The 25,371-nt window shown below is 37.3% G+C and overlaps 1 protein-coding gene across 8 annotated transcripts in view; it reads right to left on the bottom strand.

Moving 5' to 3' along the window:
* CNTRL (centriolin) overlaps positions 1–25,371 on the bottom strand; it is a 103,312-nt gene that overhangs the window by 54,230 nt on the left and 23,711 nt on the right. For 6 of the 8 annotated variants that reach the window (XR_004249938.2, XM_032165001.2, XM_032165000.2 and 3 more), the window contains 6 exons: positions 16,398–16,591; positions 11,533–11,652; positions 10,391–10,613; positions 8,913–9,022; positions 5,574–5,768; positions 41–194 (listed from right to left, as the gene is read on the bottom strand). Coding sequence is in view for 7 of the 8 variants with exons in the window: in XM_032165001.2 (XP_032020892.1) it covers positions 41–194; positions 5,574–5,768; positions 8,913–9,022; positions 10,391–10,613; positions 11,533–11,652; positions 16,398–16,591 (996 nt within the window). In the remaining variant the exon portion in view is untranslated. Of the gene's footprint in view, positions 1–40; positions 195–2,182; positions 2,341–5,573; positions 5,769–8,912; positions 9,023–10,390; positions 10,614–11,532; positions 11,653–16,397; positions 16,592–25,371 lie in introns of those variants that run through there. The other 2 variants (XM_032165003.2, XM_032165004.2) reach the window with 2 other exon arrangements.

The raw sequence follows: 25,371 nt of genomic DNA, 5'->3' as shown, positions 1-25,371 counted from the left end.
AATAACACTGATTTACCTTAAATCATACTGAAAGTCTTACCTTCAGTAAGTTGTTCTTCAAGGTCCTTAATCTCTTCCGTTTCCTCAGCAATTCTAGAAAGTATCTCATCCAAACGACTTTCAAGTTGTTTGTACTGCTTGTTCATAACGTCAAGCTGTTGTTCTTTACCCCTCTTTTGAGCCTTCATATGGGACTGAATTTAAAAAAAAAATCAACAAAACTCCAAGTTCCTTAAACTCCTTTAAAAATAATAATCCTTAACAACATTTTTAAAGGAAGAATAGGAAATAAATATAATAATTTGCATCTATTTGTGTCAGGCCCTATATTGTTTTCACATGGGTAGTTTTCATTTAAATTTCAGGATAACTTGATATGGAAATCATTTCCACTTTACAGGTGAGAAAACTGAGGATCAAAGAGGTTAAGTGGTTTTTCCAAGGGCACAGCTAGGTAGGTCAGTGTTATTTGCGTTGCATTAAATTGTGTCTCTCTCTTTTTTTTTTTTTTTTTTTTTTTGAGATGGAGTCTGACTCCATCACCCAGGCTGGAGTGCAGAGGCACGATCTCAGCTCACTGCAATCTCTGCCTCCTGGGTTCAAGCAATTCTCCTGCCTCAGCCTCCCAAGTAGCTGGCACTACAGGTGCGGGCCACCACACCCGGGTTTTTGTTTGTTTGTTTTTGTTTTTTTTTTTTTTTTTTTTTTTTTTTTTAGTAGAGACGGGAGTTTCACCATGTTGGCCAGGCTGATCTCGAACTCCTGACCTCAAGTGATCCGCCGGTCTTGGCCTCCCAAAGTGCTGGGATTACAGGCATGAGCCACCATGCCCAGCCTAAAATGTGTCTTTTAAAAAAGGTTTCCAAAGTTAGTTGGTTATGGCATATATCTATAGAAAAAGACTTAAAAACTATATCCCAAAATGTTAACAAGAATTATACCTGGGTGGAAGGATTACATGGGGATTTTTTCCTTTTGTAATGAGTATTTTTATATTTAAAAAACTTTTATAGTAGATAAGTAATGCCTTTTTAATAAAAAAAATTAAATGTACTTTTAAAAAAGGTTTCTTAGAAGAAAATAGACGTATGAAATAGATAAAATACTTGAAATTCAAATTTACTTTCAATCTCTTATACAAACAAACATTTGGCTTTTCAATAAACTGAGAGCTGACAGGGACCTCAAAGACCACTTAGCCCGGTGAGTCTCAAAATGGAGGGCCCTAAGGAGGTATACCCCTCTACCACTACACTTACCCATGGTGGAAAACAGAGCTTTCACACACCCACACACCCTCCCGCACCCTGAAGTCATGGCATTAGGGCACTACTGTTAACTGAAAAGAGTGGATTGTATTTCTCAGGTGTGCTAGGGAAAGCAAATCAAGAGCCAATGATCTAGTCTAACCTTTCCTTTTAAACATGAGAAAACTGAATTTCAGATCCATCAAATGACTTGCATGTCTCCTGAGGCAACTGTTCATATGGAGACAAAATAATCCCCCAGAGAACCTTTGCCCTCCCACTCACACCTTCATGACTCTTAAGTTGGTACCCACAGGATCAGAGGAATACAACAATAAATGAAGAGAAAGTTATCGAAAGAGGGAACTGTATCAGTCAGAAAAATGAACACCAATGATCTCAAGTCTAAGACCCATGTGATTATAAAAGAATATTACTCAATTTTATGTATTTGCTTACCCCAAATACAAGAAAGAAACGTCTCTTCATTTCTGATGAACAAAAGAGTGGCAGCTTAATTGGAAGGTTTTTAATTTACTACTGGTAAAGCTTTATGGTATTTTGAAAACTCTTTTCCCTACACTCCCAAAATACCCATTTGAAATCTTTCTGAAAAGTTAACTACATATAACAGCTTACATTCTAAGTATACTTCGGATTTTTATGGCTCAAGAAATAATTTCTTAAAAGACTGCACTCATATCAATAAATCTTTAAAATTCACCATTAAAAATTCCACCGAAACCTTTATACACAGGATAAAAATCTGGTTCAATATGCCAATGGTGTACATTAAATACATGGGAACAAAAGTAGATTCTGCGATTTACACCACCGTGGAGCTCACAAAAGAGTTATTGTAAAAACAGGAACTTACATCTCTGACTCCTCCTCCTTGTAAGTCCTTTGTACAGAGAGAGAAAAAATGATCATACCTTAACTTAAAATTTATCCTGTTAAAACTGAGCCGTTGAGAACAGAGAAACTGTGGGCGGAACGCTTTCTAATGCTGTCTTCAAATTCATGTGCACTTCCCTCTCTGACAGCCACACTTTTGCAAGCGCCTCCAAGCCTCTGTAACTTTGCAGAGCCTCAAACCACATTCTTGGCCAAGAGTGAGCGGCGGCCCCGCCCATCCAATCACCAGCAGCCTCTGCGGGCAGGCCCCACCCTCCGCGAGTTAAATCATAACACAGGAAGCTCTCGCGGGCCAATCACGCCCAAACTTTGCAACAGATCACTACAGCTCGTTCCCCCTAGCGAACAGTTACCTTTTGCTTCCAATAGGGCATTTCCCAAAAGAGAAAAGCAATACAAATCTTCATTATGTTTGCTCCAGTGATAATTTGTGCTTCTATGAATAATTTTATAACTAAAATAAGTCTGTGAATTTGAAACCTAGCTAAATGCTTATATTTGCTGAAAACCTGCCTAGGCTTAGTTCTGAGCTAATTTTAAAATAATCTCTTTAGACCTTTAATTGCTTTGTGAGGAGAGGGTCATTGTGGTAGCATAAACAAGGGCTCCACCTCTTTCTAAAACAATGACTTGGGGGCAATTTACTTAATATTTCTATATCACATTTTCATCCTCTGCAAATTGAAAGGAAAATGGATCGATGTTAATAAAGTTCCTCACCAGAACATGGAAAATACAGCACAATGTACGACACATTGTGGGCACTTAATATGTTGTTTTCTATAATATCTCATCAAAGTGAAGCTTTTACTTTTAAATTCTATTGGCTATTCAGAAAGATACTTCATCTGATTACATAAAAATTAAATAAAAGTCCACCTATATCTATAGAAAAATATGCAGGCATCTCACTCTTGATTATTTCTCTTCTGCTTAAAGGCTCACATTTTGTATCCTAAAATGGGATGCCAAACACTAGCCAATATGAAACTTTGTGAATCAGAAAAAGATGTTCCCTCTGGATAAACTTCAAAGAGATGTCCTTCGATCCTGGGACTAAGGCTGCAAACTTAAGAACTATTAGTAGTTTTAATAAAATTAAAAATGAAATTCAAATCTCGTTTGTATGTTTCATCCCCATTGCACAGGTTGATTTTAGCTAACTTCAAAACTTGGATGCCATTCCCATGCCTCATTTACCTCCTTTCTATATATAATTCTCTACAGAAATCCAGTGGGAATTGAACTCTCTGTCCACCAGAAATATAACAGTCACTTGTTGAAAGCAAACACATAATCCAGCTACTAATTAGACTCATAGATCACAGAACTGGAAGGGGAAGCAAAGGAGTTTTGGGTAGGATCTATAAGCTGCTTCCTTCTTCCCTTCCATGACACAAGAATTCATAAACACAGGGCTGGTTGGTCCCTGGGGATACAGATACCAGTAGGATAGAGTTCATGTCTTCAGGGGCCTTACATGGGTGGGAGATTGAACAAACATATGCAATAAAGTAAGATATTATTGACCACATTATACATTACTTAAAATACCCCATTTTTCCTCAAAATTATTTAAAGTAATCAAGACTACTTTTGGCTTCAATGTTAATACTTTGGTTTCAATTTTTAGGCTTTTGTTAGAAAAGACCTTATATCTGTCATAAGGTTATCCTTTATCGAAATTAGCTGGCCCACAAAAAAATATATATGATATGTACTAAAATGCTTAAAGGAATAAACGACTTGTCAAGTACTTAAAGCAATTACAATATCCTTACTATGTTAAATTCTATGATTTCTATTAATCCAGAGATCTTAAAGTTCTTTAAAAAAAAAAACTCCTATTATTTAAGGTATACCAGGAAAATATGTAGAAGATATTTTTCCTTGTATTTTAGGAATGTTAGCTAAAATATAAGTAATTAGTACAACTTCTTAGAGTAGAGACAGAGACAAGAGCCTGGCCATACCCAGCCACCTGACCATATCTAGCCATATCTCAGGAAGAAACATTCCAGAGAAATGTTTCCTTTTTTAAGGACAAAACAAAACAATATGAAAAAACAAATACCTTCAGTGGAAAATTTGCATAAAGGATTAAATAGAAGAGGTAGAAAAAGGACTTGGAACCCCCTTCAGCTTTTTCTGCTCTTAAGAAAGATGAAGAGCTGGGCATGGTGGCGCACGCCTGTAATCCCAGCACTTTGGGAGGCCAAGGCAGGCAGATCAGGAGGTCAGGAGTTTGAGACCAGCCTGACTAACATGGAGAAACCCCATCTCTACTAAAAATACAAAAATTAGCTAGGCGTGGTGGCACACGCCTGTAATCCCAGCTACTCGGGAGGCTGAGGCAGGAGAATCGCTTCGGCCGGGCATGGTGGCTCACACCTGTAATCCCAGCACTTTGGGAGGTTGAGGTGGGTGGATCACGAGGTCAGGAGATCAAGACCATCCTCACCAACATGGTGAAACCTCATTTCTACTAAAAATACAAAAATTAGCCAGGTGTGGTGGTGGGTGCCTGTAGTCTCAGCTACTCGGGAGGCTGAGGCAGGAGAATCGCTTGAACCTGGGAGGTGGAGGTCGCAGTGAGCCGAGATTGTGCCACTGCACTCCAGCCTGGTGACAGAGGAAAAAAAAAAAAAAAAAAAAGAAAGAAAGATGAAAAAAGGCAAGGAGAGAGAAAGGTAAGGAGCAAATCTCTCTTCCTCTGCAATACAATGAAATTTAACCACTTAAAAAAAAATAAATACACCATGCGGCCATCATTTACTGAAAGCTACCTTCTTCAAGCCCTAGGTTGTTTTGTTTTAGACATACACATTCCACGTGTGTGTGTGTGTGTGTGTGTGTGTATACACACACATATATTTATATATAATACACATACATCTACACATACATACATTATATATACACACATATATGGACAGTTTTCCTTCAGTATGCATGGGCAATTCATCCCACGATTCCCTGCAGATACCAAGATCCACGGATGCTCAAGTCCCTTCTATAAAATGGCATAATATTTGTATTTAACCTATGGACATCCTCTTATATATTAAAATCACCTCTAGATTACTTATAATACCTAATACAGTATAAATGCTATGTGAATAGCTGTTATACTGTCTTGTTTAGGGAATAACGACAAAGGAAAAAAGTGTGTACATGTTCAGTACAGACACAACCATCCTTTTTTTCCCTAATATATGTGATCTGCAGTTGGTTAAATCCACAGATGCAGAACCCATGGATATGGAGGGCTGACTGTATGTATATATCACTTAAATTTGTACATCAAACTAAAACAGACTTTCAGAAAGGACTCTGGACTCTGATGCTAACAATGATGAGACATGTAATATGTAGACAGAACAAGTCAAAATTTCTTAATTTACTCACATGTTTTGGGTCTTTGGAATCCAGGCTATCTATGGCTATTTGCAGGTCCTTAATCTCCTTCTGCTTTTCGGCAATTTCCTGCTTTTGCTTTTCCATCTGCAGTTCTAGATCCAGAGCTTCCTGGCGTAATTTATTTACAAGTTGTAGTCTACCACTCAACTGCTTGTAAAGAAGGTCTTTCCCTGCTTCTGAAATCTAATCTCCCCAAACCCCAATATATAATTAGCAGAGAACAACACTGATTTATTAAGACAATGTCTATAATTTTAATAAGTATTCTATGTTCTATCAGTTTTTTAAAAATAAAAGTGAAATGTGGGAGTTATCTAAGCACTCCATGCATATTTTATACTTTTATGCTTATAATATGTAGAAAATCACACTTTATAAAAATTTATGAAAACTAATAATAGCAAGCACAAATAAGCTGTCATTCTATAATAGTATAGGCAACGTGTAAATTATTAATAATAAACATAGTATTAATAATAGCTGACTTTATATAGCACTTACTATGGGGCCATGCACTGTTCTAAACTCTTTATATACTTTTTTTTTTTTTTTGAGATGTAGTCTTGCTCTGTCGCCCAGGCTGTAGTGCAGTGACGCAATCTCGGCTCACTGCAAGCTCTGCATCCCGGGTTCATGCCATTCTCCTGCCTCAGCCTCTTGAGTAGCTGGGACTATAGACACCCACCACCATGCCCGGCTAATTTTTTGTATTTTTAGTAGAGACGGGGTTTCACCATGTTAGCCAGGATGGTCTCAATCTCCTGACCTCGTGATCCACCCATCTCAGCCTCCCAAAGTGCCAGGATTACAGGCATGAGCCACCATGCCCAGCCTCTTTATATCCTTTAACCTAATCTTCAAAGCATATAAAGTAAAAAGTATAATTATCCCAATTTTACAGATAAGGAAACTGAATCATGGAAAATTTAAATATCTCACCCAAGGTCATACTAGGAGTTTGTGGAAGCAAGACTTTGTGTGACTCTAGACAATTTCACTGACTACTACACTATAGTTTCCTAGTTTTAATATGAAGATAGTCAACCAATAAATTGAGTACTGACATAGAAGTAATAACTTAATACTCTATCTCATTTCTAACAGTTTTTAGCATATTTAAACAAATGTAAAAATTTCTCAAGTCTTAATAGAAGTGTAAAAAAGATGAAGATAAAAGACTGAAAAGAAATAAAATATGGATGATTATTATGTAATTCCCCATAACTGCAATACCTTTATAATCAGGAAAAAATTTTAGAATTCCGTGTTCACTGGACAATCATCTCACACTAAATAATTTCAAAATACAGCAAACTCTTATTAAATTGAGATTTTTATTTCACTGAATCAGAACCCAGCTGAAGCTTACCTTTGTTAGCATGTCAAGTAAGTGAACAGTATCAACAAAAATTTAGGCTATTAACTTTATTATTAACTATTAACTATTACTAACTATTAATATTAACTCATTTAAATAACTATTTTCCAAGCATATTTTGGAAGTATCTATTTCTTTTAAAATTAAGTACATTATTTTCATCTATCAATCTATGTAAAGCTTTGGCCAGTGCTATTATAAAAAATTCTTTTTAAATTAGTAAAACCATCTTGATAGCTCCCTCTACCTCATCTCCTACTTTCAACCCATCATTAAGTCCTGTCAGTTCTACTGTCCAGTGTTTCCTGGAATCAGCTGGCTTTCTCTCCACATCCATCAGCACCTTCCTGGTTGGTGCTGGTATCATCTCTTGCCTGTACTGAACAGCCTCCTGAGAGATACAGACACACACATCCCTTCCATCTCACTCAGTCCATTTCACTCTTCATGAAGTTAAGGCAAAGTGACAAATAGGATCAGCCACTCAACTATCTAAAGCCCTTCAAAGGTTTCCCATTGCATGCAAAATAAAATTCAAACTTTTTAAGATGGCTTATGAACAATTTGGGAGGCCAAGACGGGCAGATCGCTTGAGCCTAAGAGTTCAAGACCAGCCTGGGCAACATGGTGAGACCCCATCTCTACAAAAAAATATAAAAAATTAGCCGGGAGTGATGGCACATGCCTGTGGTCCCAGCTATTCTGGAAGCTAAGGTGGGAGAATCACATGAGCCCAGGAAGTCAAGGCCCTGTCTCAAAAATAAAAAAATGCCTATGAAGCCTGGCATGATCTTTAACCTCATGACTCTTTAACTTCATCTTCCTCTACACTCTCCCTTATTCTGCAGAGAAATCTCTAGTCTGAAGGCCTTTGTACACTGTCACCTCTGCATGGAATACTTTCTGCCAGCTCTGCCTCACTGGCTCCTTCTCATGCTTTGTATCTTAGCCTGTCACCTCTTCAGAGAGGCCTTTGTGAATCCCCACAATCTAAAGTATATCTCTTTTAACATCTACCCTAGTTTTCTATTTTCTTCTTACAACACTGATGCTTTTTAACTTTTTTCCTTTTTTTTAAATAAACATTTTTTCCTTTTTGTTTGTTTGTTTATTGGCTTATTTCCCCCACAAGTCTGTCCATGAGAGGAACATGTCTATTTTGTTCATTAATCAGCGCCCAGCCCAGTGACTGACATATAGTAAGGTTCCAATAAACTTGAGTCCATTTCTAGTTAGTATAAAATCTGAAAGTAACAATGAAGTGTATCTTTTAAAAGAATCTACAATTTGGACTTCACACTGTTGTTCTATCTACTGTGGGATGAATGTAGTTACCATCATAATTTTTAAATACTGATTTTTAAAAGTTATAAATAATTAAAACCTTTTTACCCACTCAAAAACTAAAATGTCAGGCAAATTCCTTTTTTTGAATTTTTGCCCCTATGCAATTACATCATGGATTTGAGCTGCTTGCTCGCTTACTTTACAACACACTTTGGTAATTTTTGAGAATATGTTACTTCAATCTTTTTGTATACCACATATCTCTTTTTTTTTTTTTTTTTTGGCTTGTGTTTGATGACAATGTTCATGCTATAGCAGAGATATCTCCTGGTTCTTAATCTAAGTCCCAGGATCTTAAAGGTGGAGAGTGCTTAATTAAAATAGAAGAGATATATCAGGAAGCAACTTCTCAAGACTACACTTTTTTACATAAAATTAAGTAATTTATTTCTATACATGTTATAAAATGCTAACTGGATGTCATCATAAATGGAAGAAAATTACAATTGGCAAATTCTAGAACCATATTTGACTCTGAAATTTATTATTCCATAATTAATTAGGCAGCTAACTGCTTTTTAAATTGTTTTATATGGTTATGAAGGGAAAAACACATTTCATTTTTCATTTCCTCTTAGCATTGCTGCTTTGCGTTTACATACCTTTTTTAGTTGTATAGCTTCTTCCAGTTGTTTCAATTCTTCAGTAGCTCTCAAAATTTGTTGTTCTGCCTTTTCTATTTCATCATGCAGTTCTGATAGTCGAGTTTGTGCTGCAAATTTAAAAACCATGCTCACATAATATGAAACAAGAAAAATCTTGAATTCTGAAATTTCAACCAGATATTCTTTCTTTGTAATAACCTTCTCCCCGCTCTATTAAACTGTCATTATACATCACAAAAAATTTTTGAAGTAATTACTTATGATTGCTTTTGTCTATTTATTAATCTCTAGAATAAACTGTCTCATTATATGGTATAGAACTATAATTGATCCTTTTATTTGTAAAATTCTTAACACGAAAGGGGCTATTCCCAACACTAGTAAACCCTTTTGAGAGAATAAGACTTTTATTGGGAAATATGCACTTTACATGTTACTAAGTTATTATTAGGTTCAGGATATTTAAAATAACCCATAAAACCTTGTGTTAGAGGCAAATGCTTTACAATGGGATTCAATATCAAGAAATTCACTACTGCGCTCTCTCTCCCAGCTGTTGATGATCTCAAATCAATTATTTTCCACCTCAAATTTAAGATTTCTCTCTCCCTCTCTCCTATAAAACTATGAGCCAGCCCCTTTAAAGCTAGTCTGCACAAAAATCTGATTTATTTTTGCTTTCCCCCAGAGCCTTGCATATAGTATATACAGACATAAATAACTCAGTTTCTTCTCTTCCTTCACCAAGTCAACCTCTATTTGCCTTCCATGTCTTCCACTTAGCTACCAGTCAAGGAAAGATAAGCCGCTGGTCTGTCTGAGAGCACCACAGTGGGCCATAACGCTGGGGGGATGCTCAAACCCAGGTCAGAGTTCTCTTTCTTCCATATCCATACAGCTGAGTGGGTAAGTAGATTCAAAGTCTGTCATTGGCAGGGTCTCTAAAGTGCTCCCCTGCCTTGACTTATTCCTTTATGTGACTTACCAGAAGGTATTAAGATCCCTTGAATTAGATTGTGGGGCATGGGGCATGTCAGGAAAAGTCAGAGGCTAGCCTTAGGCCCAGGCCTGAGGAGAATCCTCTGTTCCAGCTTATACAAAGCATTGCTTTAGGTTTTTGCTACATGCATAGTAATCAATCAAGTGGTTCTTTACTTGCTTCAGTTATTACTAATTGTGACTTCAAATATATAGTTCCAGTGCTTATTTGAAGGAGGGGATTTACTCATTCTTGAATCCCCTGGACATGCTGCTATCAAATTACTGTCAAAAACTCCATTCTTAACCATAACAGGAATCATTACAAAATAAATGCTTGATAAATCTGCTTGATAATCACTACTTTTGTTTTAGACTTTTCATGGAAACAACAATACCATCAACATGTTCAATTAAAAGAGTTATAAAACAAAATTGGCCTACATATTCAATGTTTTTATATTTTTTTTAAAGAATTTAAAATAACTTTTTTTAACCTGCACTTATTTTTTTTTCTTTGTCTTCCAGTTGCGTGTCCAGTGGTGTGTGGCCTCTCAAGTTCACGTGATCATTTCTAAGTTGTTCATCTGGCTCCATCTTCTTGATCTGTACTGCCTGAGCATTGTCAATAATATAACTCTCTGTGGCAAACATATTTCTCTTGTACCTGGATTTGCCAATGTAAGGGCTTTCATCTGCAGCTTTATCAATTTCAGCATACTAAAAGCAAAATAATAGATTTATGGTTTAATAAGTGACCTCCAAGCAGTCAAATGACATTATTCATTTTATTAGTGGCAAACATATCACAGAATTGCTCAAGTTTATATAAATTCTACATGCCTAGGAGCTGATATATATTATTCTTTTATCTTCTTCTTAATATACCAAAAAGGAAATTAGAACTAAAAATGGTCTCCAAAGAATTCTTCCTCCTACCACTGAAGAGTGAAAGTTTGGACTGATTGATTAAAGAACTGCCTACAGTTATGTGATTTTTAGCACTGCTTGATCTCTCAAATTAGAAATATGGGTGTTTTATTTTGGTTTCTTGGCTCATATAAGTAAAATCTCAGTCTAACATTTTTTCAGATACATGGTGTGTAGCCATCAGTATAATACATTTTAATAAATGAATTTTTAAAAATGAAATATCGTATGATATTGGTTGGAATCACTGGGTCTTAGAAGTTTGGCATTTCCTCACTTGCAGCGACATTTACAGCATTTGTACCAATCATGATTGACTAATACTGAACCCAGTAATTACTGAACAAACCATGTAAGGAGATGACTATTCCATGGTACTGAAGCACTTTTCCCAGAAGTCTGGATTTAAGGGAGCTGATCAACCCATACACCTGGGAAAGATAGCTGCGAGTTAGATGACTGCTTTTGGTAATGGATATGGCTATGGGCAAAGATTCTTTTGAAGTTTTTTACCTCTTTAGGATTCTGTTCTAACTCCCTGAGCCAAATAAGTGATAGATTGAACCAAAATACAGTTTAATCCTCTCATAACAAGAAAGTGGAGTGATATCTGATGAAATCCCTTACATGTCCTCACCACCTGCCCTCCCCCAATTCCATCCCATGTGGGCTTTAACTTTGGATTACTAAAAAAATTAAAATAACTCACCTCTGATGGATAATAATTTAGTGGCTCAAATTTAGCATCAATTTTATAAAAGGCCAATTCCTGTTCCAGCTCATATTGCTTCTGACATGCTCGTGTTAGTTCTATGGTCTTCTGTTTTAGCTATTGGCCCAATTTGATATGAGACAACATATAGGATCAGTAAGTTAGTATAAAGGTGTGATGATATGGTAATTTCTCATCATAAGTAATAATTACATATGTTTAAAAACTCCACAGTAAGCTGCACAACACTCAGAACATTTTATCTTACTTCTAAATTATAAAAAATGAAATACAAAATTATTATTTCATCAGAGATCATGTAAAAGACCTTTGAAGTTTATACGCTGCTTCAGGATATAATGAAAAATGATTTTAAAAATCACTTAAATTTGTTAAACATGAAAATATTTTTGAATCAATTATTTTTGTGTAACTGGCCTAATAAATACCTGCTTCCTGATTTTCCAATAATTAGCACTAATTTCTTAAACTGACTTTCCGACTTTAACAATAGTTTCAAATGACAAGGGAAAATGATAACTGACATTAACTGCAGAGAAATAAAGAGGAATGAGAAGGATGAAAATAAGAGCTTGGTTTTAAGCGTCATACTGTTGTTGCTGTAGTATTAAGTGTTCAGAATATTATTCTTTGTAATAAAGAATAAGGGATGTGAATAAGCTCAACCAGATCCAAATATGTAATATTCAATTTTAATAAAGTAATTCTACTATAACTTTTTATTCTTAGAAATTTTTGGAGCTTGGAGAAGACAAATGATCCAATCTAATTCTCTGAATTTATAAATACAGAAATTAAGTCTCAGATTGGTGAACTGACTTGTCAAAAGTTACATATTAGATCAGTGTCAGAAACTAAATATTTTATTAACTAACTACTAGTACTAGCTCCTTTCTACTAAACCAAACTGAGTTTATTTCAAAGATCCACTAAGTGATTTTTGTCTTTTGGCCAACATCTGATGGTAGATATCAAAGAAAAAACATGCAGAAAATGTTCATTGATATAAAAATGCAAGCAGAAGAGAATAAAACGTAAACAAACACAAACATTTTACAAGGCCCAGGAAATCAAAGTCGTGCATGATTTAGCTCACAGTCACCTCCTGATTATCCAACAAAATGGAAGTAATAGCCTAGATAATGGGTAACATTGAGCCAAATACTCAACGTGTGCCAGACATTGTGCTAAGCATTTTACATAGGTTATTGCACTAAATCTTCACAACCACCCAATAAGATGACAAAAGCTGCACAGAGAAGTTAAATAACTTGCCCAACTTCACAGCTGATAGTGGAAGAGACAGAATTCAATTCCAAGTCTCCTGATTTCAAATCCAACACTGCCTATTCTTCCATGCTGCCTTTGATGTACTGCTGCAGGGTGTCCAGCACATTACCCACATTGATATTTTCACTGAATGCTCATAAGTCTCCGAGTCTCAAGAAAGAAACTCACAATCAACACTGTCAACTAATCTTGGGTTCTCTCCTCAAAACTCATTGGCAATAGTGGCAAACAACAGGCAAATGTGACTGGAATCACAGAGAATACATGAACTGGTCTCTGCAGGCAAATAATAATAAATAGGCTGTGCATTTTCAAAGTACTTTTCTGCCTTTTATAAGCCCCAGGCTTGGCATATTGTAAGCACTCAGTAAATGTCTGTTGAAGAAATGCATGAATAAAAGCAAAATAGAAGTCAAATGAACTGGAAAGTAGGCTAGCCACAGTATTAGCTTTGGATAATCAAGAGTTGACTGCAGGTAACATATTTACCAATCAGAAAAATAATTCTTTCCCCCACATTCAAATTTTCTGTCCTATATAAACATTCATTAAAAAAAAAATACACACGCAAACAACCACATTTCCCAAGAAGACAAGCCAGTTTCAAAACTTAAAATGTAAGCAAGCATATTAATGCAAGTTATCATGCAAACCCTGAAAAACATAGTGTACAGTTCAGGCCTGGAAGAACTACCTTTAAGGAAGAATAAAGAATCAGCAGAAAAGGGCCTGCAAGAAATCACGACAAGGGCTAAAAGAAGAAGCAAACAGATACCGTCACCTGGAGAGTTAAACTGTAATAATACAAGTTGCTCTTTACTGACAACTTACCATAGGAAGACATGGCTTTTAGTATTGGCATTACTCTTTCTTACATGGACATATTTTACTGTCATTCTGAGTTATAGATTTACTACCTTCCATTACTTAGCTTGATTCATTTCAAATTATTTTCATTATTACCTCATTAAATCCTCACAATTCTGTGAGGCTAGCAGGACAGGTAAATAATACTCATTTTAAATATAACTAAACTGAAGCACAGGAATTAAATAATTTGCAAAAGGACAAAGAGTAAATTTGGTTAATATTTGTTGGTGGCAGGACAGGATACTACAGTTTAAATGGCCACCAGAAGACTTACTTCAGTGCTACTTTTCTTTTATACATTAATTGGCCTAATGCACAAGCAATTACTTTTTTAAACTGGAAAACTTCACATAATCACAGATGATATTATCATTAGATATTCTGCAAAAGATAATAAAAATGTTTTTCAAATATAAGCTCTTAGAATAAGACCCAGAATTATTTTAGGCATCTAATAGTCCTTGGGACTAACAGAATAGGCAAAACCAATATGAACTGGCAATTTAAAGAAGAAATGCAAAATAGCCAATAAATATATATGCAATACACAACTGTCCAACAACTATAAAAATTCAAAATTAAAACAAGATTCCATTTTTTTCTACCATATGTACAAATTCAAAATAATAGTACCCCGTTGGAAATTGGGTATTTTCTTCCCTTCTGAAATGTAAATTGGTTGTTAGAAGCTTTTTGAAGTGTGCATTAACATTTATCAAAATTTTAAATGCAAATTACATGGTATGGTTTATGCTAAAGAAATACTAGTATGGGCCGGGCGCGGTGGCTCACGCTTGTAATCCCAGCACTTTGGGAGGCCGAGGCGGGCGGATCACGAGGTCAGGAGATCGAGACCACGGTGAAACCCCGTCTCTACTAAAAATACAAAAAAATTAGCCGGGCGTGGTGGCGGGCGCCTGTAGTCCCAGCTACTCGGAGAGGCTGAGGCAGGAGAATGGCGTGAACCCGGGAGGCGGAGCTTGCAGTGGGCCGAGATTGCGCCACTGCACTCCAGCCTGGGCGACAGCGGGACTCCGTCTCAAAAAAAAAAAAAAAAAAAAGAAATACTAGTATGAATGCATAAGGTATATATAGACACACACACACACACAGATTTTCTCTGTAGTACCGTCTCCAATAGCAAAAAATGTGAAAGCAACCTAACTATCCATCAACGGGAATAGGATAACTAAATTATGAAGAATACGTTTAATGGAACACAACATAGACTTTAAAAAGAGTAAGAAGGCTTTATACATGCATGTACATATATTTTTTAACTTGGAGAGTTGTCCATGTATGCTGTTTTGTGAAAGTTAAGATGCTGAATAATAATATACAGTCGACTCTCCGTATCTGTGAGTTCTGCATCTGTGGATTCAACCAACCACAGATTAAAAATATTTTTTTAAAAGGATGGTTGCATGTGTATTGAATATGCACAGATATTTTTCTTAATTATTATTCCCTAAACAATATTTATTAGCATTGACAATGTCTTAGGTATTATAAGTAATCTAGCAATGATTTTAAAGTATACTAGAGGATGTACGAAGGTCACTTGCAAATACTACACCATTTTACATAAAGGACTTGAGCATCCATGGATTTTGGTATCCATGGGGGTGTCCTGGAACCAATTCCCCACAGATACAGAGGAATGACTGTATACAGTAACATTCCTTTTTTTATTACAAAAATATTCAAAGGTATAACATGCTTAATTATGTATACATTATGTAATTACATGTATACTGTATAAGAAGCATGGAAAACAAAATATTAATATCTGGGGAATGGGGTAGGGAAGAGTGGACTCTCATTACTGCTAAATACAGTTGTGTTGTCTAAATTTGTTACAATGAACATACATTAATTTTGTATATAAATGTGTTTTTATTTTATTTTTATTTTTGTAGAGACAGGGTCTCATTATGTTGCCCAGGCTGATGTTGAATTCCTGACCTCAAGTGATCCTTCCACCTCAGCATCCCAAAGTGTTGGGATTAAAGGCATGAGCGATGGCACCTGGCATAAACATGTTTTCAAATGGTTAATGATAAAAATAACAATGACACAGAGAAGAACACAGTCTGACTTCTAACAAAAACAGGTATAGAAAAAAAAGCAAAAACTTCTGACAGTTTACAAAACATTTATTCACAGCACAAACATATCAATAACATTATAAATAAGCAAAAGAGAAAACTAGGCAACTACAGTTCATAGTTTTGGGATAGTGGAAAGTCTTAAGGACTGACATTTTGCCAAGGTTTTCAATGGGCTGACTAACGTGCACCAGGGAATCAGCATAAAGATATTATAAAGTTATTTTATCTTAGTAATAAAAGATGTCCAAAAAGACCTATAACTCACAAAACTTCGGATAATTTTGCCAGATCGCCTTCTAAATGTTTTTGCCAATGAACAGCCTTACCTACGATGTTGTTTTTAAAAAATACAAATGTCTAGGAGTACATAATGCAGCCCAAGATGGCATTAGTCTTTTGGGAAGCCATATCATCTAGTACACAGTCAACTACAATTCATAAGCCTCACATATTTCTGTTAAACCACATCTTCCCCATTATATGGTCAGTAAGTTGTAATTTTAGACCCAAGGGCAAAGAATTATCTGTCTTAAGAGAATACAGCCAAAGCAATGTAAAATATGAACTTACCAATTCATTTTTTGTGATTAAGTCACTCTTGAGTTCCTCACAGCTCTGTTTCTGTAACATGGCCTCCTCTTTTAATGATTTATTCAATTTATCTTGATTTTTAATTTCCTCAAGGAACTTTGTTTGTTTGCTCTTAAGCTCTTCAGTTTCTATCATCTTTTTTTCTAGGTCTCTTTCCAGTCTTTCTACCTCTTCTGCCAATGAAAATTTAATAGTTTATTTATCATTATATTTCTTATTTTTAAAAAGGTAAGAATATTTCTCAAACAATAGTGAAAAAAGTCTAAAAATATTGTAAATACAATTCTACTTTTAAAATTAGCCACCATGGTTTTGGAAAAAAGACTATCCTCATCTTGAAACTGAGGCAAGAAGGCATCATTTCAATGACATTTTTAAAAGATAATACTTCACTTCCAAGTATTTAATCCAATTAGTGTGCTGATAAATGAGTTTTTTTCTAGGTGACCTTTGAAAAACATGCAATATTTTATCAGACATTAGTAATTACATTTAAAAGGATGCGGCAAACATGTTTGCAAAATTCTGTATTATCTTAAAATCCTTCAATGGCTTCCTGTTACTCTTAGGATAAGATCCAAAAGGCCTGCGAAAAGCTGATAAAGCTCTTCATAATTTGGACTCAACCTTCCTCTTCTGCCTCATCTTCAAGCATACTCTACTGCACCTTTCTTGAAGTGATCCCATTTCTTCAGATTTGTGATGCCTCTTCTCACCTATAGGCTTTTATTCACACACTTTCCCTAGAACTGTCTTCCTCTACCTCCTACTGGGCTATTTTGCATCCTCCAGGTCTTAAGTTTTAAAAAAAATTTTGGGAAGTCTGCCCAGGTCCTATCCTGTCACCAGGTTAGATGATTCTGAGGTATACTCCCATGCTACCCTGAAATTCTGCTTGGCCCTTGTCACACAGGGAGTAGTAAAATGTGATCAAATAGCTTAGCTGTCTGCGTTCCCCTACTAAAGCATCACAAAAGCAGAAACTACATCTATCTGGCTCACCTAGACTAGATCCTAAGAGCCTAGCACATTAAAGTCTCCTAATTAATATCTGAAGGCATGAAGGAACCATAAGTAGTCTAACCATTTCGCCCAAAAGTTATCTAGATGACTTTCCTTTGCATTATTAATATTTTTAATGATTCCAAAACATAACTTCAGAATAACAAATGTTGAGTTAGGGAGATTCCAAACTAATAAAAACTTGCCATGTTTCTCAAGTATTGGATCAAACCATATGAAATTGCCATTTTTGGAGGTCAAAACAGACTAAAACTAATTTCAAATGAACAGACAGGCTCATTTCCCAACACTCTAAATTGGCTATTTCATACCTTCCTCTTTCTTCTCAAACTTCCCATACACCTTCTTCTATTTTCTCTCTCACCTGATTATCTCATCTTTAATTAAGAAAACGACCCCATCAATAAGAACTCCCTATTTTCCCACCACCACAGCAACAAAACTACCCACACCTGCACATATCTTTGCTCCTTTCTGAAGAAGAAAGTGTCACTCTTACTAAGGGATGATTTTTCCTTTTTTTCTCTAATCTCATTCTCATGTCTTCTCAAGAACCAAAAGAATTGAGCCATGTCTTGTTTCTCCACTCTGCTTTTAGGTTTTTTTTTTTTTTTTGGAAGGAGTCTCGCTGTGTCACCCAGGCTGAAGTGGAGTGGGATGACCTCAGCTCACTGCAGCCTCTGTCTACCAGGTTCAAGTGATTCTCTTCTCTCAGCCTCCCAAGTAGCTGAGATTACAGGCGCCCCAAACCACACCCAGCTAATTTTTGTATTTTTAGTAGAGATGGGGTTTTGCCACATTAGCCAGGCTGGTCTCAAACTCCTGACCTCAAGTGATCCACCTGCCTCGGCCTCCCAAAGTGCTGGGATTACAGGTGTGAATCACTACACCCGGCCTCCACTCCACTTTTGAATATTCTGTTCATTTTTTTTTCATTTTCTGGCTTTGAGGTTTACTGCATTTGTTGTTTCTGCCCATTTCCTGGTCTGGAAGCCACTGGTGAATTTTTCAGTTTTAATTTTTGATCTTTTTAAAAAAATTATTTATTAAGTACTAGAAGAGACATTGTGGGAGAAAACTTCAAATCTCCAGCCAAATGTCTCTCTCCTATTCACTCTCCAAGCCATTATAATCTAGCATCTGTCCCCACTATTCCTTAACTACTCCTGTCAAGATCATTATCACCTCTTGCCAATCTAAAGCACTTCTCTGCTTCTCCCTTCATATCTCAGCAACATTCAACAGAGTTGACCACTTCCTCTCTTGAAAACTTCTCTGGGCTATTTCCCACTATTTCCTGGTTTTCTCCTGCCTTGCTGGCCTCTCTTTCTCAGCTTCCTTAGCGGACTGCTTCTCTTCCTTCTCCCAACCACTGCCTGAGTGAGCTGATTTCCATGCAATTTAATGTCATTTTTATGCTGATGTGACTCAGCATAAAATTTATATGGCTAGTCCAGATCTCTTTAAACTCCAGACTCACATTTCTGACTCTATGACACCTCCACTTAGTTGTCTCACAGACATTTCAAACTGAATATGTCCTAAACAAAACTCTGAATTCTTCATTTTTATAAATCGTATCTCCATCTAGCCACTTACTTACTTGAGCCAGAAGCCTGGGAATTATCCAATCCATTAGAAAATGCTGCTGCTTCTACCTTCAAAACTGATCCATGTCTTTCATTTCCACATCCAGCATGTTAACTACAGGCCATCAACATTTCCAACCTGGATCACTCCTATCCAAGTGTTAACCAGGGCTGACTCTGCTTAGATTTCAAGATCTTGTGAATGTATTCAGATGGTATGGCAGAGACTCCAGCCTAGATTGCTACACTAGCCTCCTAACAGGTCCCTTCATCTCCACTTTCCCTGCTCCAAATCATTCTCTACTATGTATCAAAAATGATGTCCTATCGCTGCTTTTTAAAAAATTGTCAATGGCAGCCAGGCACGGTGGCTCACGCCTGTAATCCCAGAACTTCGGGAGGCCAAGGCAGGTGGATCCCCTGAGGTGGGCAGTTCGAGACCAGCCTGACCCCGTCAGAGAAATCAGAGAAACCTCATCTCTACTAAAAATATAAAATTAGCCTGACGTGGTGGTGCACACCTGTAATCCCAGCTACTTGGGAGGCTGAGGCAGGAGAATCGCTTGAACCTGGGAGGCGGAGGTTGCGGTGAGCTGAGATCGCACCATTGCACTCCAGCCTGGGCAACAAGAGCGAAACGCTGTCTCCAAAAAAAATAAATAAATAAAAATTGTCAATAGCTTTCCAATGCACCTGAAATAAAATCAAAATTCCAAGGCCCTGTGCCATCTCATACCTACCTATGTCTACACACTTTTAATTGAGCTGTCCTCCAGTCTATCTGATTTTTTCTTTTTTTCTTTGGATAGTTTTATTTTTATTTATTTTTACTTTTTTTTTATTATACTTTAAGTTCTAGGGTACGTGTGCACAATGTGCAGGTTTGTTACATATGTATACATGTGCCATGTTGCTGTGCTGCACCCATTACATTAGGTATTTCTCCTAATGCTATCCCTCCCCCCTAGCCCCACCCCACGACAGGCCCCGGTGTGTGGTGTTCCCCACCTCGTGTCCAAGTGTTCTCATTGTTCAGTTCCCACCTATGAGTGAGAACATGTGGTGTTTGGTTTTCTGTCCTTGTGATAGTTTGCAAATAATGATGGTTTCCAGCTTCACCCATGTCCCTACAAAGGACACGAACTCATCATTTTTTATGGCTGCATAGTATTCCATGGTGTATATGTGCCACATTTTCTTAATCCAGTCTATCGTTGATGGACATTTGGGTTGGTTCCAAGTCTTTGCTATTGTGAATAGTGCTGCAATAAACATACGTGTGCATGTGTCTTTATAGCAGCATGATTTATAATCCTTTGGGTATCTACCCAGTAATGGGGTGGCTGGATCAAATGGTATTTCTAGTTCTAGATCCTTGAGGAATCACACACTGTCTTCCACAATGGTTGAACTAGTTTACAGTCCCCCCAACAGTGTAAAAGCGTTCCTATTTCTCCACATCCTCTCAGCACCTGTTGTTTCCTGACTTTTTAATGATGGCCATTCTAACTGGTGTGAGATGGTATCTCATTGTGGTTTTGATTTGCATTTCTCTGATGGCCAGTGATGATGAGCATTCTTTCATGTGTCTGTGGGCTGCATAAATGTCTTCTTTTGAGAAATGTCTATTCATATCCTTTGCCCACTTTTTGATGGGGGTGTTCTTTTCTTGTAAATTTGTTTAAGTTCTTTGTAGATTCTGGATATTAGCCCTTTGTCAGATGGGTAGAGTGCAAAAACTTTCTCCCATTCTATAGGTTGCCTGTTCACTCTGATGGTAGTTTCTTTTGCTGTGCAGAAGCTCTTTAGTTTAATTAGATCCCATTTGTCAATTTTGGCTTTTGCTGCCATTGCTTTTGGTGTTTCAGACATGAAGTCCTTGCCCATGCCTATGTCCTGAATGGTATTGCCTAGGTTTTCTTCTAGGGTTTTTATGGTTTTAGGTCTGATATTTAAGTCTTTAATCTATCTTGAATTAATTTTTGTATAAGGTGTAAGGAAGAGATCCAGTTTCAGCTTTCTACATATGGCTAGCCAGTTTTCCCATCACCATTTATTAAATAGGGAATCCCTTCCCCGTTTCTTGTTTTTGTCAGGTTTGTCAAAGATCAGATGGTTATAGATGTGTAGTATTATTTCTGAGGGCTCTGTTTTGTTCCATTGATCTATATCTCTGTTTTGGTACCAGTACCATGCTGTTTTGGTTACTGTAGCCTTGTAGTATAGTTTGAAGTCAGGTAGCGTGATGCCTCCAGCTTTGTTCTTTTTGCTTAAGATTGTCTTGGCAATGCAGGCTCTTTTTTGGTTCCATATGAACTTTAAAGTAGTTTTATCCAATTCTGTGAAGAAAGACACTGGTAGCTTGATGGGGATGGCATTGAATCTATAAATTACCTTGGGCAGTATGGCCATTTTCATGATATTGATTCTTCCTATCCATGAGCATGGAATGTTCTTCCATTCGTTTGTGTCCTCTTTTATTTCATTGAGCAGTGGTTTGTAATTCTTGAAGAGGTCCTTCACATCCCTTTTAAGCTGGATTCCTAGGTATTTTATTCTCTTTGAAGCAATTGTGAATGGGAGTTCACTCATGATTTGGCTGTTTGTCTATTATTGGTGTATAGGAATGCTTGTGATTTTTCCATGTTGATTTTGTATCCTGAGAGTTTGCTGAAGTTGCATATCAGCTTAAGGAGATTTTGGACTGAGACAATGGGGTTTTCTAAATATACAATCATGTCATCTGCAAACAGGGACAATTTGACTTCCTCTTTTCCTAATTGAATACCCTTTATTACTTACTCCTGCCTGATTGCCCTGGCCAGAATTTCCAACACTACGTTGAACAGGTGTGGTGAGAGAGGGCATCCCTGTCTTGTGCCAGTTTTCAAAGGGAATGCTTCCAGTTTTTGCCCATTCAGTATGATATTGGCTGTGGGTTTGTCATAAATAGCTCTTATTATTTTGAGATACATCCCATCAATATCTAATTTATTGAGAGTTTTTAGCATGAAGGGCTGTTGAATTTTGTCAAAGGCCTTTTCTGCACCTATTGAGATAATCATATGGTTTTTGTCTTTGGTTCTGTTTATATGATGGATTACATTTATTGATTTGTGTATGTTGAACCAGCCTTGCATCCCAGGGATGAAGCCCACTTGATCATGGTGGATAAGCTTTTTAATGTGCTGCTGGATTCGGTTTGCCAGTATTTTATTGAGGATTTTTGCATCGATATTCATCAGGGATATTGGTCTAAAGTTCCCTTTTTTTGTGTCTCTGCCAGGCTTTGGTGTCAGGATGATGCTGGCCTCATAAAATGAGTTACAGAGGATTCCCTCTTTTTCTATTCATTGGAAGAGTTTCAGAAGGAATGGTACTAGCTCCTCTTTGTACCTCTGGTAGAATTTGGCTGTGAATCCCTCTGGTCCTGGACTGTTTTTGGTTGGCAGGCTCTTAATTATTGCGTCAATTTCAGAGCCTGTTATTGGTCTATTCAGCGATTCAACTTCTTCCTGGTTTATTCTTGGGAGGGTGTATGTGTCCAGGAATTTATCCATTTCTTCCAGATTTTCTAGTTTATTTGCGTAGAGGTGTTTACAGTATTGTCTGATGGTAGTTTGTATCTCTGTGGGATCGGTGGTGATATCCCCTTTATCATTTTTTATTGTGTCTATTTGATTCTTCTCTCTTTTCTTCTTTATTAGTCTTGCTACTGGTCTATCTATTTTGTTGATCTTTTCAAAAAAACCAGCTCCTGGATTCATTGATTTTTTTGAAGGGTTTTTTGTGTCTCTATCTCCTTCAGTTTTGCTCTGATTTTAGTTGTTTCTTGCCTTCTGCTAGCTTTTGAATGTGTTTGCTCTTGCTTCTCTAGTTCTTTTAATTGTGATGTTAGGGTGTCAATTTTAGATCTTTCCTGCTTTCTCTTGTGGGCATTTAGTGCTATACATTTCCCTCTACACACTGCTTTAAACGTGTCCTAGAGATTCTGGTATGTTGTGTCTTTGTTCTCATTGGTTTCAAAGAACATCTTTATTTCTGCCTTCATTTCGTTAAGTACCCAGTAGTCATTCAGGAGCAGGTTGTTCAGTTTCCATGTAGTTGAGCGGTTTTGAGTGAGTTTCCTAATCCTGAATTCTAGTTTGATTGCACTGTGGTCTGCGAGACAGTTTGTTATAATTTCTGTTCTTTTACATTTGCTGAGGAGTGCTTTACTTCCAACTATGTGGTCAATTTTGGAATAAGTGTGATGTGGTTCTGAGAAGAATGTATGTTCTGTTGATTTGGGGCGGAGAGTTCTGTATCAGGTCTGCTTGGTGCAGAGCTGAGTTCAATTCCTGGATATCCTTGTTAACTTTCTCTCTCGTGGATCTAACATTGACAGTGGGGTGTTAAAGTCTCCCATTATTATTTTGTGGGAGTCTAAGTCTCTGTGTAGGTCTCTAAGGACTTGCTTTATGAATCTGGATTCTCCTGTGTTGGGTGCATATATATTTAGGATAGTTAGCTCTTCTTGTTGCATCGATCCCTTTACCATTATGTAATGGCCTCTTTGTCTCTTCTGATCTTTGTTGGTTTAAAGTCTGTTTTACCAGAGACTAGGATTGCAACCCCTGCCTTTTTTTGCTTTCCATTTGCTTGATAGATCTTCCTCCATCCCTTTATTTTGAGCCTATGTGTGTCTCTGCACGTGAGATGGGTCTCCTGAATACAGCACATGGATGGGTCTTGACTCTTTATCCAATTTGCCAGTCTGTGTCTTTTCATTGGGGGCATTTAGCCCATTTACATTTAAGGTTAATATTGTTATGTGTGAATTTGGTCCTGTCATTATGATGTTAACTGGTTATTTTGCTCGTTACTTGATGCAGTTTCTTCTTTGCATCAATGGTCTTTACAATTTGGCATGTTTTTGCAGTGGCTGGTACCGGTTGTTCCTTTCCACGTTTAGTGCTTCCTTCAGGAGCTCTTGTAAGGCAGGCCTGGTGGTGACAAAATCTCTCAGCATTTGCTTGTCTGTAAAGGATTTTATTTCTCCTTCACTTATGAAGCTTAGTTTGGCTGGATATGAAATTCTGGGTTGAAAATTATTTTCTTTAAGAATGTTGAATATTGGCCCCTACTCTTTTCTGGCTTGTGGAGTTTCTGAGAGATCTGCTGTTAGTCTGCTGGGCTTCCCTTGTGGATAACCCGACCTTTCTCTCTGCCTGCCCTTAACATTTTTTCCTTCATTTCAACTTTGGTGAATCTGACAATTATGTGTCTTGGAGTTGCTCTTCTCGAGGAGTGTCTTTGTAGCGTTCTCTGTATTTCCTGAATTTGAATGTTGGCCTGCCTTGCTCGGTTGGGGAAGTTCTCCTGGATAATATCCTGAAGAGTGTTTTCCAACTTGGTTCCATTCTCCCTGTCACTTTCAGGTACACCATTCCATCGTAGATTTGGTCCTTTCACATAGTCCCGTATTTCTCGGAGGCTTTGTTCATTTCTTTTTACTCTTTTTTCTCTAAACTTCTCTTCTGGCTTCATTTCATTCACTTGATCTTCAGTCACTGATACTCTTTCTTCCAGTTGATCGAATCGGCTACTGAGGCTTGTGCATGCGTCACGTAGTTCTCACGCCATGGTTTTCAGCTCCATCAGGTCATTTAAGGTTTTCTCTATGCTGTTTATTCTAGTTAGACATTCGTGCAATCTTTTTTCAAGGTTTTTACCTTTTTTGCGATGGGTTCAAACATCCTCCTTTAGCTCAGAGAAGTTTGTTGTTACCGATCTTCTGAAGCCTTCTTCTTTCAACTCGTCAAAGTCATTCTCCATCCAGCTTTGTTCCGTTGTTGGCGAGGAGCTGCGTTCCTTTGAAGGAGAAGAGGCGCTCCGATTTTTAGAATTTTCAGCTTTTCTGCTCTGATTTCTCTCCATCTTTGTGGTTTTATCTACCTTTGGTCTTTGATGATGGTGACGTACAGATGGGGTTTTGGTGTGGATATCCTTTCTGTTTGTTAGTTTTCCTTCTAACAGTCAGGACCCTGAGCTGCAGGTCTGTTGAAGTTTGCTGGAGGTCCACTCCAGACCCTGTTTGCCTGGGTATCACCAGCGGAGGCTGCAGAACTGCAAATATTGCAGAATGGCAAATGTTGCTGCCTGATTGTTCCTCTGGAACTTTCGTCTCAGAGGGGCACCCAGCTGTATGAGGTATTAGCCAGCCCCTACTGGGAGATGCCTCCCAGTTAGGCTACTTGGGGGTCAGGGACCCACTTGAGGAGGCAGTCTGTCCATTCTCAGATCTCAAACTCCATGCTGGGAGAACCACTACTCTCTTCAAAGCTGTCAGTCAGGGACGT

Source organism: Hylobates moloch, unplaced genomic scaffold, assembly GCF_009828535.3.
Source record: "Hylobates moloch isolate HMO894 unplaced genomic scaffold, HMol_V3 SCAFFOLD_10, whole genome shotgun sequence".
Lineage (NCBI taxonomy): Eukaryota > Metazoa > Chordata > Mammalia > Primates > Hylobatidae > Hylobates > Hylobates moloch.
Note: the sequence above shows the minus strand (reverse complement) of the source record. Positions and strands in the feature narration are given on the sequence as shown.